Source organism: Heteronotia binoei, chromosome 17 (assembly GCF_032191835.1).
Source record: "Heteronotia binoei isolate CCM8104 ecotype False Entrance Well chromosome 17, APGP_CSIRO_Hbin_v1, whole genome shotgun sequence".
Classification (NCBI taxonomy): domain Eukaryota; kingdom Metazoa; phylum Chordata; class Lepidosauria; order Squamata; family Gekkonidae; genus Heteronotia; species Heteronotia binoei.
Genome location: NC_083239.1, coordinates 20,396,524 through 20,413,849, shown reverse-complemented (window position 1 = coordinate 20,413,849; position 17,326 = coordinate 20,396,524). Strand labels below are relative to the sequence as shown.

Here is a 17,326-nt window from a genome sequence, read left to right as displayed (position 1 = left end):
CCTTCTTCTGATAAACTTGTATGTGTGGTGGGGTGTGTATCTTTGTTTGGCCATAGGCAGCGCCTCTTTGAGAACCTGCGGATGCTTCCCCACGCTCCTGGGGTCCAGATGCAGCCGATTCCAGAGGATGCTGTGCTGGAGGACAGTGGGGATGAAGATGAGGAAGATCCTGACAAACGGATTTCCAGTGAGTGCCTGGCTTATGTAGATTGTGGTGCCTTGTTGGAGTTGCTTCAGCAGATGCGTTGCTTGAGCAGTTACTCATTTTGGGTCCATTTGGCAGCTCTGGTTGACTGTTCCTGCTCCTGTAGAGAGCTGAACCTCCTTAGCAAGACACAAAGTGTTCTTGGCTGTAGTCCCAGGACTCTGAAATGGCCTGACTGAGAAGGTCCAAAAAGCCTGTTGCTGCCCTTTAGCCCTGACCTGGGTAGCCCATGCAAGCCCGATCTCATCAGATTGCGGAAGCTAAGCAGGGTTGACTTTGGCAAGTATTTGGATGGGAGACCTCCTTGGAATACCAGATCCAGGAGGCACGGGCAGGCTTTATTCAACCACCTCTGTAAATATCCTCCATGCCCTTAGTAGGGGTCGGTCACCAGAGGTCACCATGACTTCCAGGTGCACAAACAAGCACTCACACATAAATTCCAGAAGAGCACTTCAGAGGAGCTTATGGGGCATTAATTGATCAAATTGTTGCTTTTGGGGATTTGGTGCATATCAGTTGTTTTAATCAGGAGGTTTTATTGTGTGTGCAGACTGCTTTGTTGCTGGTCAGCTACCTCAAATGCAGCCAATGCTATTCTGCATGAAGCAGCCTGAATAAGCCAAGTTCTTAGGGTTCAAATGCTAAGCAGAATCTTCTCTGGTTAATACTTGGGTGGAGGGGCCGCCATGGAAGAAACGAGTGGCTATGCAGAGGAAGCCGCTTCTGCTGATCTCTTGCCTTGAAAACTCCATGTGGGGTTGTCATAAGTCAGTTGTAACTTGATGATGCTTAATTATTATTATTAATCTGTTTATTTACTACCACTTCCTGGGTTGGTATCCTTGATAACCTGAGAGATACATGGAGATGTTGGTCCCTTCCTAGCCAGTGAGGGCTCTATCTCCTACTCAAGCATGTAACCCCAGGCTAGGAGAAAGTGCCACCTTTGGGTTTCTGTAGAGGTCTAGTAAAGTGGGGAAGATCCAACCCTCTGGTGCTCTTCCGCCACTCTTGGGACCACACACTTAGCAGGGTCAGCCCTGGTTGGTACTTGGATGAGGAATTACATAGTTGCTGGGCAGAGGAAGGCAGTGGTCAGCCAGCTGCATCTTTCGCCTTGTTGGCTGTGATTTGATGGCAAACAAAATATTTAAAGGGTTGCCATAAGTTGGAAGCAACTTGATGGCACATAACGCACATAGCCCTGTATAGTCTTTAGTGGAGATAAGTTGTAGCACAGTGCCATTACCTTGATATTGTACAGTTCTCTGTGTGGGTAACCTACATATAGTTTACCACATTGTTTGAAACTCTTTTCTCCTCTGTGTGAAGTCTTGCATTGCCCATGTTCTTTTCTGCTGTCCCACAGTCCGCTCCTCAGATAAGAGAATAGCTTGTGATGAGGAATTCTCTGACTCTGAAGACGAAGGGGAAGGTGGACGCAAAAACGTGGCAAACTTCAAGAAGGCCAAACGGGTGAAAACTGAAGAGGAGGAGAAAGAGGAAGAGAAAAAAGGTGAGGATGAATTTGAAGTCAAATATGATTTTATATATCTAGTACTTGGGGTTTGCAGACCCTTGGTAAGTTCTACTCAGTATGGTCAAGGTTTTTTTTTTTTTTTTTACAAAAGTTATTTCTTGTCTCCTTTTTACACTGCTTTCTTGATGGCTACCTCAATTCAAGGGACTGCTGTGGGTTCGGTCTGCTTAACTTCAGCTGCCTTGCCCCTGTTCTCTGGGCTCTGAGCATGCCTTAAGGGCAGGCATCACCTTCCTTAGAAAGGGAGATGCATTGGGAAGGGAAAGTTCCCTGAAAGTGCTAGATTTGAGTTCAGCAGCACCTTAAGAGACAAAAAGATTTTCAGGGTGCAAGTTTTTGAGAGTCAAAGCACCCCTCATCTGTCTGACAAAGGGAGCTTGCCCTCTTAAAATCTCATATCCTGACAATCTTGTTGGTTTCTGAGGAACTACTGAATGCAAATCTGGATTTTCCACTGCACACCAGTGCATGGCTATTCTCTGAAACTATCTTTCCTGGAAGTGTGCACAATACACTGGTTTAGAAGTCCAGATAGAAGCCAAGATCAGCACAGGATTTATTGGTATCCTACTGAAAGAAGATGGTGCAAACTTAACTTTAGAAAGGGGGGAGGCAAACCAGCATGTTGGATTGAGAGTGTGGTGTTCCAAAGTCTTGACACCATCACTAAAAAGTCCCTGTCTCAAGTAGCTTCCCGCTGCACCTGATGGGGGGATGCAAAGTATGATCTCTGTGGTGCTTTTATTGGGAGAACATAGTCCTCGAGAGTCCCCAAGCCATTTAGGATGATAAAGGGTCCAAAGTCAGAAGCTTGGAATTGGGTGCCAAAATGAATTGGAAGCCAGTAAAATTCATGCTGGAAGCTTCAGAGACTTTTCTGAAGGCACTTCACAGTAGCTCAGTTTGAAAGCCAAAACATGCAGAAATGTGGCTGAGTCAGAATTCTCTAGGAAAAGAGCAAAGAGAAGGCAAAAAATGCTGTGCCCTTCCCCACTGTGAGCAGTCCTCTGGTTTTACAAGTCCCAGCCTTTGGGGGCCAGGGTGGACTTCCTGTTTCAAGAAGTTTTTCTGTTCTTGGATAGTTGCAAAAGAGACTGGATCTTATATTGCAGCTATTTGTAGATCTTGTAAGAACAGCCTCCCTGTGCAGAAGCATCTATGCCTGCTGCTTGATCTTCATCATGGTCTCTGTGCAGTCCCATACATGGGTCTTGCCGCTGGCAACAGATCCGTACCTTGGAGTCTCCAGTAGCTCGCCTAGAGTGTTTTTTGGCACGATCTCCCGCTCGCCCTGGGGAGCAGGCATCGACTGCGCATGCCCGGAGCAAGCGGGAGGCGCCCCTCCCACTCAGTTTCTTCCTAACCGCCGCTCAGACAACACCTACCTGCTGCATTCCCTTCTCAGCTTGTCTTTTTCACCTGTGGTATATTCCTTCTCTTATTTTCTTCTTTCTTCATCCTTAGAAAAAAAGAAAGCCCTTATTTCTGCGCTTTCCTTTACCTTTTTCCCCTCCCTTGTTCGGAGCATATGGAAAGGAAAACTACTTTTAAAAAATGCCGGAGCTGTGGGACTAAAATCCCTACTTCTGATGGACATTCTTACTGCCTTTTTTGCTTGGGTAAAGCTCATCGGGTCGATACCTGCCCACACTGCGCCAGTTTCGGAAAACAGGTGCGAAAAAATCGAGCAGCAAGGCTCCAAAGTTTTCTGCTTGAAAAATCTCTCCGGTTCATGCCTTGTTCCGATTCGCTGCCTCACCTACATTGAGCGGGAGATTTGGCTGCTGTGCAATCCCTAAAAAAGCATAAGTCTGGCAAGGGAACATCTAAGCACTCCGATTCGGGATATAAGTCCTGGCACCACTCCGACTCATCAACTACAGCTCCAAAAAAACCTTGTGACCTCGTGATGGCCAAGTCGACTCCTGACGGCCTTATCGACCCCGACAGCTACCATCTCCTCGACTCCTATGGCTTCAGTTTCTAACCAACCTGGACTTCCTTCGGCTTTGACTCAACCACTAATTCCTCCAGAGCTCTTGGCAGCGTCCAACGTGATTTCGGACATGCCTCAACTCATTCCTAATGTTCCTATAGAGGTTATTTTGATTCGGTCTCGATCACCTTTGGTCCTCAGTGCTGTCCCCTTGGACATTCTCGAACCCGACCCTCTTACTGATCCTCTGATCCTCTCACAGGAGCATGCACGGTCTCTACTCCAACTTGGGTCTTTTCGGGAAATTGGGGTTTCTCCCCTGTACCGGGAGTCTTCCACTCAAGTGTCCATTCAGCATCTCCACTCTCGTTCCCCAGTTCATCGCCGCGATTTCCACTCCCGCTCTCCATCTCATTGTGAATACCGTGACTACTATCGCACCGGTCAGTATGAATACACCTCTGTCTCTAGATCTCCCATCTCCTCGACACCATAGAGTCCATCGTCGCTACTTGTGCTCACCTTCAGATGAGGGATTCAGACGTTCTCGGTACCGTGGACTTGATGTCACTTCTCATAGAGACTTTGAAGCTGCACTTCCTCGACTCCATGATCTCAAACCTGAGACACTGCCTACCTTTTGTCTTGATACCGTGAACCTTCTCGAATCCAAGACATCAAATACCTTTCATCTCGATAACATGAACCTTCTCGGTGCCGTGAGTCACATGCCACCTCGAATCCATGATGCTCCAATTTGCTCTACTATGCCTGCGGTACCTGCCACGACTTCGAGCACTCTGCCATCACGACCTAAGCCTCTTCAAACCACTAATACTATTCCTCCTCCAGAGGACTCTGAGTCTGCACCAACTAAACCCAACACACCACCTCAGGAACCAGATGACTCTGAATCCGAGAAGGACAGTTCATGCACTTCCAATTCTGAACATTCACCGGGCTCCCCCGGCTCTGACATTACTTGACCAAACCGCCTTTCCCCGTCTGATGGATCTAAAGTCTATCTCAACCTCATCACCACTATGGATGAGGCCCTGAATGTGACTCTCCCATTGGACTCACCCAAGATTTCAGATGTAGTGCATGATCTAGTTCAGGCTGATTTTCCTACTGGATCACTCCTTCCTATGCTACCAGTGCATTTGGAAGGACTTCGTGAGGCTTGGGACAAACCTGCCTCTGTTCCACCTACTTCAAAGCGTTTTGATTCCTTGTATAGAATCCATGCTCCGGAATCAACATTTTTAGGCTCACATCCAGCTCCAAATTCCATTATTGTCCATTCCAGATCTAAAGTGAAACCTTCAAGACATCCTACACCTCCAGATCGTGAGGGCCGTAAGTTGGACACTCTAGCCCTCAAAATTTACAATCTTGCCTCTATGAACTCAAAAGTCAATAATTACTTGACTTACTTCTCTGCCTAAGCCTTCAATCTTGCTAACCAATTCACACCACTCATCCCTTCTCTCTTGGAGACTTCTCAGAGGGTTGCTTCCAACTTAGTTTCTGAACTCTCCAGAGTGTCTAAGCAGCAAATAAATACCATCAGGCATGCTGTTTCGTGCTCTTCTAGAGTTTTTGCATCCTTGGTTGTGTTAAGGCACCATGCTTGGCTCCGATCCACAAATCTGCAACTGGATATCAAGCAGAAAATCGAGGACCTTCCCTTTGATGGTCTTGGACTGTTTCACGCCTCCACTGATGAGGTTCTCACATCTGTTGATGACGGCCGTAAGAGAGCTAAGCGGCTTGGAGTCACTCAACCCGTTCCACAGCAGGCAAACCGGCTGAGACCTTGGAAACCAGCATATCAAAGGCGTCAACGTTCTCCAGAACAGTCTGAATACTGGAAGCAGAAAGCCCCTCAATCCAAGCAGCTTTTCCACCAGAAATCACGCTCTGAACAAGCCAAAAAGTCTGCCTCACCATCCAAGCAGTCTCTTTGACTTCGCTCCGTGCCCCTTTCGACAGCTGGATCCTCTCTATCAGACCAGACTTTTCCCTTTCTACTAGACTTGGCATTCGATCAACACGGACTCTTGGGTGCTCACCATAATTCGTCTAGGTTATGCCATCGAGTTCATTTTGCCCCCACACCATCACCACTTCGTTGTCACTCCGCCGTCTCTTCATCTCCAGCAAGAGATCTTGGACTTGCTCCAAAAAGATGCGATAGAGCCTGTTCCCCATCAACACTGTGGAACAGGTACTTTCTGGTTCCCAAGAGGGACGGGGGCAAGAGACCCATTCTGGATCTCAGGAGACTAAACAAATGGATAGTCTACAAAAAATTCAGAATGAACTCTGTTCAATTGATCCTGCCCTTAATACCTCAGGATTCATGGATGGCTTCCCTGGATCTCCAGGATGCCTATTTCCACGTGACCATCAGACCTCAACACTGCAAATACCTGTGTTTTGCCATGGGACAACATCACTTCCAGTACTGAGTTCTTCTTTTTGGGCTGTCCACCACCCCAATAGTGTTCACGAAATGCATGGCAGTGGTGGCTGCTGCCCTGCGTCTTCGCAGCATCTCTGTTTTCCCATACAGAGACGACTGGTTGATAATCGCCCCTACAGCACACCAACTAGTGAAGGATCTCAAAATGACCCTCTCTCTTCTGGCCTCCTTGGGTCTGCGTGTGAATCTCATCTAACCCCAAGTCTCATCTAACCCCAACAAAGGATCTACAATTCATAGGTGCTCGTCTTTGCACATGCCATCACCTTGTCTTTCTTCCCTTGGATCGGGCTCAAACTATTCTATCGTTGGCCCAGGATGTCATATGAACATAGGAAGCTGACTTATACTGAATCAGACCCTTGGTCCATCAAAGTCAGTATTGTCTTCTCAGACTGGCAGCAGCTCTCCAGGGTCTCAAGCTGAGGTTTTCCACACCTATTTGCCTGGACCCTTTTTTGGAGATACAAGGGATTGAACCTGGGACCTTCTGCTTCCCAAGCAGATGCTCTACCACTGAGCCACCGTCCCTCCCCTACTTTCTCTGACACAACCTGCAATCATCATTCAGCGTCTTTTGGGCCTCATGGCTGCAACTACTTCAGTACTCCGTTTTGCCAGACTGTGTATGTGGCCCCTCTAGCTCTGGTTCGTTCGCGCCTACCACCCTTATGTACAACCTCAGAGCACCATCCTTACTATTCCTCAGAGAGTTCTACTCTCCCTTTCCTGGTGGACCGTTCTGAACAACCTGCTCTGTGGAATGCCTTTCGTTCTTCCCCCTCCTTCTGCTGTTGTAACTACAGATGCCTCCAAGTGGAGATGGGGAGCCCACTTAGAGGACAAGACTGTCAGAGGTGTGTGGACTGTCTCGGAGAGCGCCATGCACATAAACTGTCTGGAACTTATTGCTGTTCACAGGGCTCTTAAGTCCTTTCTCCCATCTTTAACCGACCAACATGTTCAGATTACAACGGACAAAAGGCTACAGTTTTCTATGTGAACAGGGCAGGACCAAGTCCGTCCGTCTGGGTTGACTAGCCATAGCCCTGTGGGAGTGGTGCATCAGGAATGACATCTACCTGACTGCTGTCCATTTGCCAGGGGTAGAGAATGTGTTGGCCGACTCTCTCAGCAGGATTCGCCTGGACGACTATGAATAGTCCCTCAATCCACGCTATCTGTATTACATCTTCGCATGCTTCAGGGTCCCACAAATAGATGTCTTTGCAACGAGGGCCAACTTAAAATGCCATCGCTTTTACTCCAGGAGAAGCAACGATGCCTTTTTTCATGTTTGGAAAGGACCACTACATTACCTTTCCCCCCCAACTCCTCTAATTGCTCGATCTCTTTTCAAGATCGTTCAGGACAGTACAGATTGCATCCTAATAACGCCATGGTGGCCACGGCAACTGTGGTTCACGAGACTCCTTCAGCTGTCTCATCACACCTACCATCGCCTTCCTTTGGCAGACCACCTTCCCACCCAGAATCAGGGCCAGATATGGCACCACAACCCCCAGATCCTGGGGCTCACAGCATGGAGAATACGGCAGTAGACTTGCCATTAGATGTTGCATAGGTTATCGTAAACGCCAGGAAACCCTCTACTAGACTTCATACCAGTGTAAATGGAAGCGCTTCTGTTCTTTTGCGCTTTCTCAACAATTTGATCCAGAGACTGTACCTCTCCTGTCGAACTTAAAATACCTTTTGTCACTAGTTTCTGGACTCAGTTATTCCTCTTTGAAGGTTCATCTTTCAACCATCTCGGCTTTCCATAAGCCTGTCGACGGTCAGACTGTTTTGTCCCATAGACTGTCCAAATCATTCCTCAGGGGCATGTTACACCTTCACCCTCCTGTTAAACCTATTGTGCCCATTTGGAGTCTGTCACTAGTTCTTGCACAACTTATGAAACCTCCGTTTGAGCCCTTAGCTACCGTTGATCTCAACCTTCTTTCCTGGAAGACTGCCCTGTTGGTTGCACTCACCTCGGCAAGCGAGCTAGTGACTTCTGTGCATTCTGCTCTGACCCTCCTTATACAGTTTTTCACAGGAACAAAGTGGTCCTAAGAGCAGATCCGGCCTTCCTCCCAAAAGTTGTTTTGAAATTTCATCTTTCGAGTTCTACTTCGTTACCCATGTTTTTCCCCGAACCTAAAGATTCTGGACAAAAAGCTCTACACACTCTCGATGTCGATGTGTACCTCTCTCGTACACAACCCTTCTGTAAGAACCCTAACTTGTTTGTGGCCTATGGCAATCCCCACAGAGGGTGTAAAATTTCTACCCAGAGACTCTCTAAGTGGGGATCCAATGCATTTCGGTTGTGCTACGAAATTGCTAAGCAACCTTTACCTGAGGGTCTCAAGGCTCATTCGACTAGAGCGGTCTCGACCTCCTCGGCCTTCCTGGAGGGCGTCTCCTTAGAAGACATTTGCTCTGCTGCATCATGGTCCTCTCTGTCCACGTTCGTCTCCCACTATGCTTTAGACGTTCGTGCCAGACGTGATGCCTCCTTCGGCCAAGTGGTTCTCAGGGCCATCTTCCACTGAAGCCATCCCAGGTGAGTGCCTGCATACATGGTATTTAATTTTTCTTGCCAGCACCCACCTCCTTCTTTGACCTTCAGCTTGCTAATCACCCATATGATCACTGCACAGAGACCATGATGAAGATAAACAGGTTGCTTACCTGTAACATATGGTCTTCGAGTGGTCATCTGTGCAGTCACACATGCCCACCCAGCCTTCCCCTCTGCTGGCTTTTCTGCTCTGGTTTTGCCTACATAGACTGTCAGCGGCTGGAAGAAACTGAGTGGGAGGGGCGCCTCCCGCTTGCTCCAGGCATGCACAGTTAATGCCTGCTCCCCAGGGCGAGCGGGAGAGCGTGCCAAAAAATGCTCTAGGCGAGCTACTGGAGACTCCGAGGTATGGATCTGTTGCCAGCGGCAAGACCCATGTGTGGGGACTGCACAGATGACCACTCGAAGATCATAAGTTACAGGTAAGCAAAAACAGGTTGCTTACCTGTAACTGATGATCTTCGAGTGGTCATCTGTGCAGTCACACACATGGGTCTTGCCGCAGGCAACGGATCCGTACCTCGGAGCTCCAATAGCTCGCCTATAGCGTCTTTTGGCGCGCTTTCCTCCCGCCCTGGGGAGCAGGCAGCGACTGCGCATGCCTGGAGCGGGGGGAGAGCGCCCATTCCACTCAGTTTCTTCCAGCCGCCGTTGGCACTGACACTATACCAAGTTAAGCAACGATTACAAGAGGCCAGCAGCGGGGAAGGCTGGGTGGGCGTGTGTGACTGCACAGATGACCACTCGAAGATCATCAGTTACAGGTAAGCAACCTGTTTATCTTCTTCGTGGTCTCTGTGCAGTCCCACACATGGGTGACTAGCCAGCTAAATGTCCTGGAGGAGGGTGCTGGTAAAAGAAAAAAGTTAGTCACGTAACCCAATCACATCATATTATGGAACATAGAGATGGAAGCGGATGCACTCACCCCTGACTTCAGTGGAAGATGGATCTGAGGACCGCTTGACCGAAGGAGGCGTCACGTCTCGCACGAACATCTAAGGCATAATGGGAGATGAACGTGGATGGTGAGGACCACGATGCAGTCGCACAAATGTCCTCTAGGGAGATGCCTTGCAGGAAAGCTGAAGACGTCGAGACCGCTCTAGTAGAGTGGGCCTTAAGACCTTCGGGCGGAGGCTGTTTAGCCAGTTCGTAACACAACCTGATGGCACTAACTACCCATTTAGATAGTCTTTGGGTAGAGATTTTGTGTCCTCTGTGAGGGTTTCCGTAGGCCACAAACAGATTAGGGTCCTTACGGAAAGGTTGTGTACGATCAAGGTAGAAAGATAAAGCCCTTCTAACGTCCAGAGAATGCAGGGCTCGTTGTCCCTGGTCGGATGGGTTGGAGAAAAACGTTGGTAGAGAAGTTGAAGTCGATAAGTGGAACTGGGAGACAACCTTCGGAAGGAACGCAGGGTCCGGTCGCAAAACAACTTTGTCCTTGTGGAAAATAGTGGAGGGAGGATCGTGGCGGAAGGCGCATAAGTCACTTGCCCGTTTACCTGAGGTAAGGGCTACCAGCAATGCTGTCTTCCAGGAAAGAAGGTTAAGGTCTATGGTAGCCATAGGTTCAAAGGGAACTTTCATCAAGCAGGAAAGGACTAGCGATAAACTCCAAGTCGGGACGAAGGGCTTAACAAGTGGATTGAGGTGCAACATGCCCTTAAGAAAGGACTTAGACAAGGGATGGGAGAACACTGTTTTGCCATCAACCGGGTTATGGAACGCAGAAACTGCAGAAAGGTGAACCTTTAAGGAGGAATAACAGAGTCCTGATTTCTGTAGAGAAAGTAGATAATCAAGGATCAGGTTAAGGGGTGCTGACTCTGGCTGCAGGTGATTAGACGTCGCGAAAGAGCAGAAGCGCTTCCATTTGCGTTGGTACGAAAGTCTAGTGGAAGGCTTCCTTGCGTTGAGGATGATGTTGGCTACCTCTGTGGAGAGGCAGGCGGATGTATTCTCCAGGCTGCCAAGGCCAGAACCCGAGGGTTGTGATGCAGAACCTGACCACTGGCCTGTGATAAAAGATCGCCCGCCGGAGGAAAGTGGCGGTAAGTGTGGCGGGACATTTGTAGAAGCCTCGTGAACCACGGTTGCCGAGGCCACCATGGAGCAATGAGGATGCAGTCCGTGCCATCTCGTGCTATCTTTACCAACACCCGTGTCAGAAGGGGGGTTGGTGGGAAGAAGTAGTGAAGAGGACCTGTCCAGCTGTGAAGGAAGGCGTCGTTGCCCCTCCTGGAATAAAATCGAGGACATTTGGCATTCTCCCTGGAAGCAAAGACGTCCACCTTGGGCGTTCCGAAGCATCGGAAGATACGACGAAGGTAGGTCGGATTGATGGACCATTCGTGGTCGTCTATGCAAACCCTGCTGAGGGAGTCGGCCAGAACATTCTCCACACCCGGGAGGTGAATGGCAGTCATGTAGATGTTGTGCTTGACACACCATTCCCAGAGCAGTACGGCTATACGGCACAGGCGGAGGGATCTGGTGCCTCCCTGCTTGTTTATGTAGTAAACTGTTGCCATATTGTCCGTGGAAATCTGAACGTGTCGGTCCCTTATCAGTGGGAGGAACGATTGGAGGGCCCTGTGCACAGCAATCAGTTCTAGGCAGTTTATGTGCATGGCCCTCTCGGGGGGAGTCCAAAGCCCCCTGACGGTCTTGTCCTCTAAGTGGGCTCCCCATCCCCACTTGGAGGCGTCTGTTGTCACGACAGCCATCGGAGGAGTCGGTAGAAACGGCATGCCTGCGAGCAGATTGTCGGGTATAGTCCACCATGTGAGAGATAGAAGTGCTCTCTGTGGAACAGTGAGTAAAACGCTCTGCGGTTGCGCCTGAGGATGGTAGGCTCGTACAAACCAGAGCTGTAGTTGTCGCATCCGTAGCCTGGCAAAGTAAAGGACAGACGTTGTGGCGGCCATGAGGCCCAGCAGGCGTTGGATTGTGAATGCAGACTGACGAGGCTGTTGTTGAACTGACTTGGCTAAGGCAATGATAGTTAGTGCCCGATCCTCGGGGAGGAAGGCATGATGGAGAGAAGTGCACAGAAGGGCCCCTATGAACTTGAGGTCCTGGGTAGGTGTGAGGTGAGATTTTGAAGCATTCACACGAAGGCCCAGGGATTTCAGAAGGGTGAGAGCTGTGTTGAGGTTGCTCTGCAGTTGATGTTGAGTCAGAGCTATGAAAAGCCAGTCGTCGATATATGGGAAGACTGGGATGTCCCGAATGCGAAGAGCAGCTGCCACCACTGCCATGCACTTGGTGAAAACGCGGGGTGCAGTGGAGAGGCCGAATGGCAGGGACACATATTGGAAGTGGTCCTGGCCCATGGTGAATCGCAGATACCTCCGATGTTGAGGTCGAATGGTCACATGGAAGTAAGCGTCCTGAAGATCTAGAGAAGCCATCCAGGAATTTCTGGGAATAAGGGGCAAGATGGACTGCAGGGAGATCATTCTGAACTTCCTGTATTCGATGTGCCGGTTGAGGTTTCGCAGATCTAGAATGGGACGCTTGCCTCCATCCCTCTTGGGGACCAGAAAGTATCTCGAATAGAAGCCTGTCCCTCGATGTTGAGGAGGGACGGGTTCTATGGCATTTTTCTGGAGCAAGTCCAGGATTTCCTGATGGAGGAGTGTAGACGGGGGGGTAGCAATGAAGTAGTGGTGGCGAGGTGGAGAAATGAACTCGATTGCGTAACCTAGGCGCACGATGGTCAGCACCCAGGAGTCGGTTGTGATCAAGTTCCAAGTGGGAAGGAACGGAAGGAGACGTGTGCTGTAAGCCGGTGGGGTTTGGAGAGCAAGTGGGGTTTGGAAAGAGTCAAAGAGACTGCTTAGTCTGGAGGGAGGCCTTCTTGGTTTGTTGGGGCTTAGGTCTCTGCTGGAAATGAGGTTTTTGTTGTGGACCCTTTCGCCTCCAGTAGTCACTTTGTTTTGGTGACCGTTGTCGTTTCTGAAATGATGGTCTCCAAGTTTTCGATCGATTGAACTGCTGGGAGTTTGGTTGGGAAACTCCCAGGCGCTTTGCACGTTTGCGGCCATCGTCAACAGAGGTTAGCACTTCGTCCGTGGACGCATGAAAGAGGCCTAGGCCGTCGAAGGGGAGATCCTCTATCTTCTGCTTGATGTCGGGCTGCAAGTTAGTAGAACGCAGCCAAGCAACCTATTTTTCCCTGGACAGGACCCAGTGAGACATGATGGAACCCATTTTGTGTTTGGTAACTTTACCCCCCAAAACAACAAAACAGGTTTTTCTAGTTCTAACAGTGGGCATTCTTTCAGATCTGAGAATCTGTGTGTGATCCACAGGGGTTTAATTTATATGTTTAATTACAACCCTTCCTTCTGATCTGTAATAGACCCTGGGACAGTTTACTTTAAATAATAAAAACAGAGCTGGCATTGTGCAGTGGTCAGAGTATCAAGTTGGATGACCCAGGTTTGAATCCTCAGTGTGCGGCAGAAGTAACCTTGGGCCATCACACACTCATGCTAACCTAAAACATTGAGTTGTTGTGAAGATTGGGGGTAGGGGGAGAATACTTTCTAGAGCTCCTTGGAAGAAGGGTAAAATGCATACCTAGAAACACAGACTCTTTTCAGCCATTGTAAACATCCATTTTAAAACCTGCATTTAAAGCCATCAGTTGATCCCAACTAACTTATTTCTGGACTCTTCTTCTGTTGGCTTACATGGCCAACTATGTTTGCCCCTTTGTCTCTTGAGGCTTCCTAAAAGTCAATGGAGAATTGATGTGGTGGACTTTCTTGGATAGGAAGCTGCCAAGGAGTGGGGCGGCCCTAGGAAAAGTCCTGCTTCCATTTTCTCAGTCTTTGTGCCCAGTGCATGATCCACAAGAGTCAGGGAGGAGCATGCCTTCCCTTACATGCCCTGGCCCCAAACATTTGAGGCTTTAAAGGCTAACATCAGCATTTTTGTGCTGCACTTGTCAAGCCCTGCCTTGGGAGTCCATGGCGCTTTCAGCCTCGGACATGGTTTCAGTCCCTGGCTTCTGAGTTTTTTAAAAGACATTCATTATTTTCATAGCCATAAGAACTAGAAACTGTTCATTTTCATTCTCTCTCTCCCCCCCTCCCCTCTTCCACTCTGTGGAAGCCAAATTCTACACTCCTGTGCCTCTGTGGCATTCTGTCCTTGGAGCAGAAGAATGGGAGTGAAAAAAGGAATGATGTACTATGCATGTTAGAGGCTTTGAATATGTGCATTTTCTGCACTTAAATCTTCATGGAGGTAAAAATGTGTGTTCATGTTTCTCTTCCAGAAGTCAAGGAGGAAGAAAAGGCCAAAGAAGAGATGGCAGAGCCCAAGGGGTGAGAACTCTTTGCCTGGACTGGCAGGGGCTGCTGTTATTTATACATGTGGGATGTTGGTATTTTCCAGTAGCCAGCTGTCAGGCAGCTTGCCATTCAGGCAACCCAGTAGCTGTGTGTGTCACTACATGGACAAAGTTTGACCGGTTCTCTACCTCTGGCCTGCCTTGTGACTTATCAGGCTTCGGACACCACATGCTTAGCTTCAAGCTGTGGCCTGCTAGGTGCCCAAGAACTCTTTTGGCAGTTTCAGGTAGCAAAGTCAGGAAGCTGAATATGTTTGTTCTTATAGGAGCCCCGTGGTGCAGAGTGGTAAAGCTGCAGTACTGCTGTTCAAGCTCTCTGCTCACAAGCTGAGCTCGATCCCGGCGGAAGCTGGGTTCAGGTAGCCAGCTCAAGGTTGACTCAGCCTTCCATCCTTCCGAGGTCGGTAAAATGAGTACCCAGCTTTCTGAGGGGGGGAGTGTAGATGACTGGGGAAGGCAATGGTAAACCGCCCCATAAAAAGCCTGCTATGAAAACATGACGTGACGTCACCCCCAAGTTGGAAACGACTGGTGCTTGCACAGGGGACTACCTTTTTATGGGGCCACCATACACCAGCAGAGTTGCAACTTTCCCAGGAGTTTGGGGTGACAGAGTGTCTTGCTCTCCGTGCACTTCTTTTGTATGCTGGTGCGTTCCCGCAAGCATGGCCATGCTTAATTGAAGCTTCATCCTGACCGTTCCTTTGCTTTCTAGGGAGGAAGCAGCACTCTCTTGGGGGCAGTGGTGCCCTTGGGAGGAGCATTAGCAGACCCCACTTGAGCAGTTTACCCTGAACAAAACCCCATTTGATTGGTGATATGTTTATAGAGACAAAATGGTCACCTCACTATGGTGTTTTTAAAATCCATGCAACGGTTGGAAGAGGCACCCATTGGGTGAGGTAAAGGGCCTTCTCTGGTGGCAGCATAGTTTGCTCTCCTGCACAGGCACTGTTGGAAGGAAAGAGTAGTGCTCACACAGGGCCTGAATGCTGACTTCACAATTGAGGAATCTGCTCTATGTGCTTGGAAAGGCTGGTGCCTGTACCTTTGAGGTTTCTTAAATAATGTGTGCCACCACCTTGCTAATGCTTGCTAGCTACCAGCTGCTGCTAACAATACCTCTTATTTTTTGCTTTGATTGAACAGGGTGAAGGAAGAGACAAAATCAACTTAAGAGGCTTGGCAGACGGGGAGCCGATGTTCCCAAGTTCTCTGCTCCCCCGCCTCTTCCGTTCCTTCAGAATTTGTATTTTATATGTTTCTGTAGATATTTCTATATAAATATATTGGGGGGCATCAGAGAGAGATTTGGGCAGCATTTCCTTTTGCCCCTCCTTGGATAAGCCATGGGGAGGATTCTGCTTGGCCCCAGCTTGAGAGAGACAGAGAGACCCTTAATCTCCTGTTCCTGCCGCTGCTTAATTGGGAACGTGTTCTTGTTTTTGTTCTTTAAAGAAAACAAACTCAGTTTCTTCTGCACTTTCTCTCCTTTTGAAATGACGAACCTCCTCTTCGAGCATTGTATACTCTGGGAGTTTGGTTTGCTCTCTTTTCTTAATTTTTTTTTTTTTAGGTGTGGATAGAGCCATAAAACTTTGGGAAACTTGGTGGGAGGGTGCGTGCCAGCGATATGAACTTGGCAATGCCTGTGAAAAGAACCCTCTTCACTTTGGGCAGCTGCACACTGATGCTGCCTCTTGGCATCTGCATGCCTGGTTAGTGCAGGGAAGCTCTTCAGCTTGTGTTTTAAGGACATGGGCCAGGTGAGTATATACACCATGGTGAGGAGAAGGTTTTTGGAAGGTGGCCCTGCAACTATCGCTTCCCTTCGTCTTGACTGTGGATCTCTCTGGAATCAGTGCTCCTTGTGTCAGGAGGACCTGCCTCTTCCACCTGCCACCATCTCAGTCCTTCCTGGCTTTGCGTGAACTCAAAAGCCCTATAATGTGGCAAACAACTCTGTGAAAGACGGTGCTCAGGCAAGGTTGCTTTCCAGAGTCTTTTTAGATAGCGGCATGGTTGTTTGATACTTGGAGAAGGACATCTTGCAGAAGCCAGCAAATGGGGCTGGAGTCTTTCAGGGGGGGCACAGAGTGGGGCAGTGTCCTTTTGCAGAGCGCCACAATAAGGGTTGGCCCCAGCAATGCTGCTACTTTAGCCATGTCACTCTAGGGGAAGGGTTGGGGGGAGAAAGGGTTTTTATTTTTTTAAGTCTCCAGTTTACTGGTTTTTAAGTCTCTTGGGAGCGAGTTCCGCGCAGATCTTCCTGCTCTTTGATAACTTGTATTTGGTGAAATGAAAGATCATTGTATTTGTGTGTTTAGGGGGGAAGGGTTTGGGGGAAGATATATATATTGTGGTTTTTTTAAAGATGCTTTTTATTTTTGTTTTCTTGGAGAAAGAAAAAAAATCTTTGTAATAAAATTGGTCCATTTCTCTGTTTGGGTGGTGAATTGTTCACTATTTGCCAGCAGTAGAGAGATCAGAGCAAGGGACTCAAGTTCCAAGCTCATTCAGGTTTTCCAAAGCCAGTCATTGCCGTTGGCTCATTTCTTCCTGTGGGGAGGTTTTGTCGTTCCCTGTACACAGAAGCAGACCCAAGTTATTTGCACAAGAAATCAGAGCAACTTTGTTAGGCAGGTAGTTTGTTCTCATTTATGCCACCAAGTTGCATCGCCTTAAGCTTCATTGTGCTGCTAGTTTCATGAAGGATGCATCTGCCTGCCAGAAGGGCACCTATATGGTGGCCAAAGGGAACCATTTTGGTAGAGGAAAGAGGGCATTGGGGAGATCTTGTGGAAGCTCCTGAAGTAATTTGGGGGAAAGGGCTGCAGATCAGTGGTAGAGCATCTGCTTGGAATGCAGAAGGGTTCAATCCCAAGCATCTCTAGTTAAGGATCTGACTTTATCGGACAAGTAGTCTGATTCCATGTAAGGCAGCTTCATGTGTGTTATTTGGCTGCTGCTGCTCTTCTACATCAAGATTTTGCTCTTTTACATCAGCACTGTGATCTTGTTCTGCCTCCCCTTACAGAAGTATAAAAGGGGGGGCTGAGGTGTAGGGTGTGTACAGAGCTAGCATTGACTGCACAGACAGCCCCGAATTATAGATCTTCACAGGCCTAATATCCTTTTTAAAAAGCTGCTGGGTCCCCAGGTGGGTGGGGAGCATGTCTTTCGAAATGGGGGT

The 17,326-nt window shown here is 48.6% G+C and overlaps 1 protein-coding gene across 1 annotated transcript in view; it reads left to right on the top strand.

Moving 5' to 3' along the window:
- HDAC1 (histone deacetylase 1) overlaps positions 1-16,578 on the top strand; it is a 35,178-nt gene extending 18,600 nt beyond the window's left edge. Inside the window, exons 11-14 of the mRNA XM_060258515.1 lie at positions 57-187; positions 1,578-1,724; positions 14,059-14,107; positions 15,283-16,578. Coding sequence (XP_060114498.1) covers positions 57-187; positions 1,578-1,724; positions 14,059-14,107; positions 15,283-15,310 — 355 coding nt within the window. The 3' untranslated portion in view covers positions 15,311-16,578. The remainder of the gene's footprint in view (positions 1-56; positions 188-1,577; positions 1,725-14,058; positions 14,108-15,282) is intronic.
- The last annotated feature ends 748 nt before the right edge of the window (positions 16,579-17,326 follow it).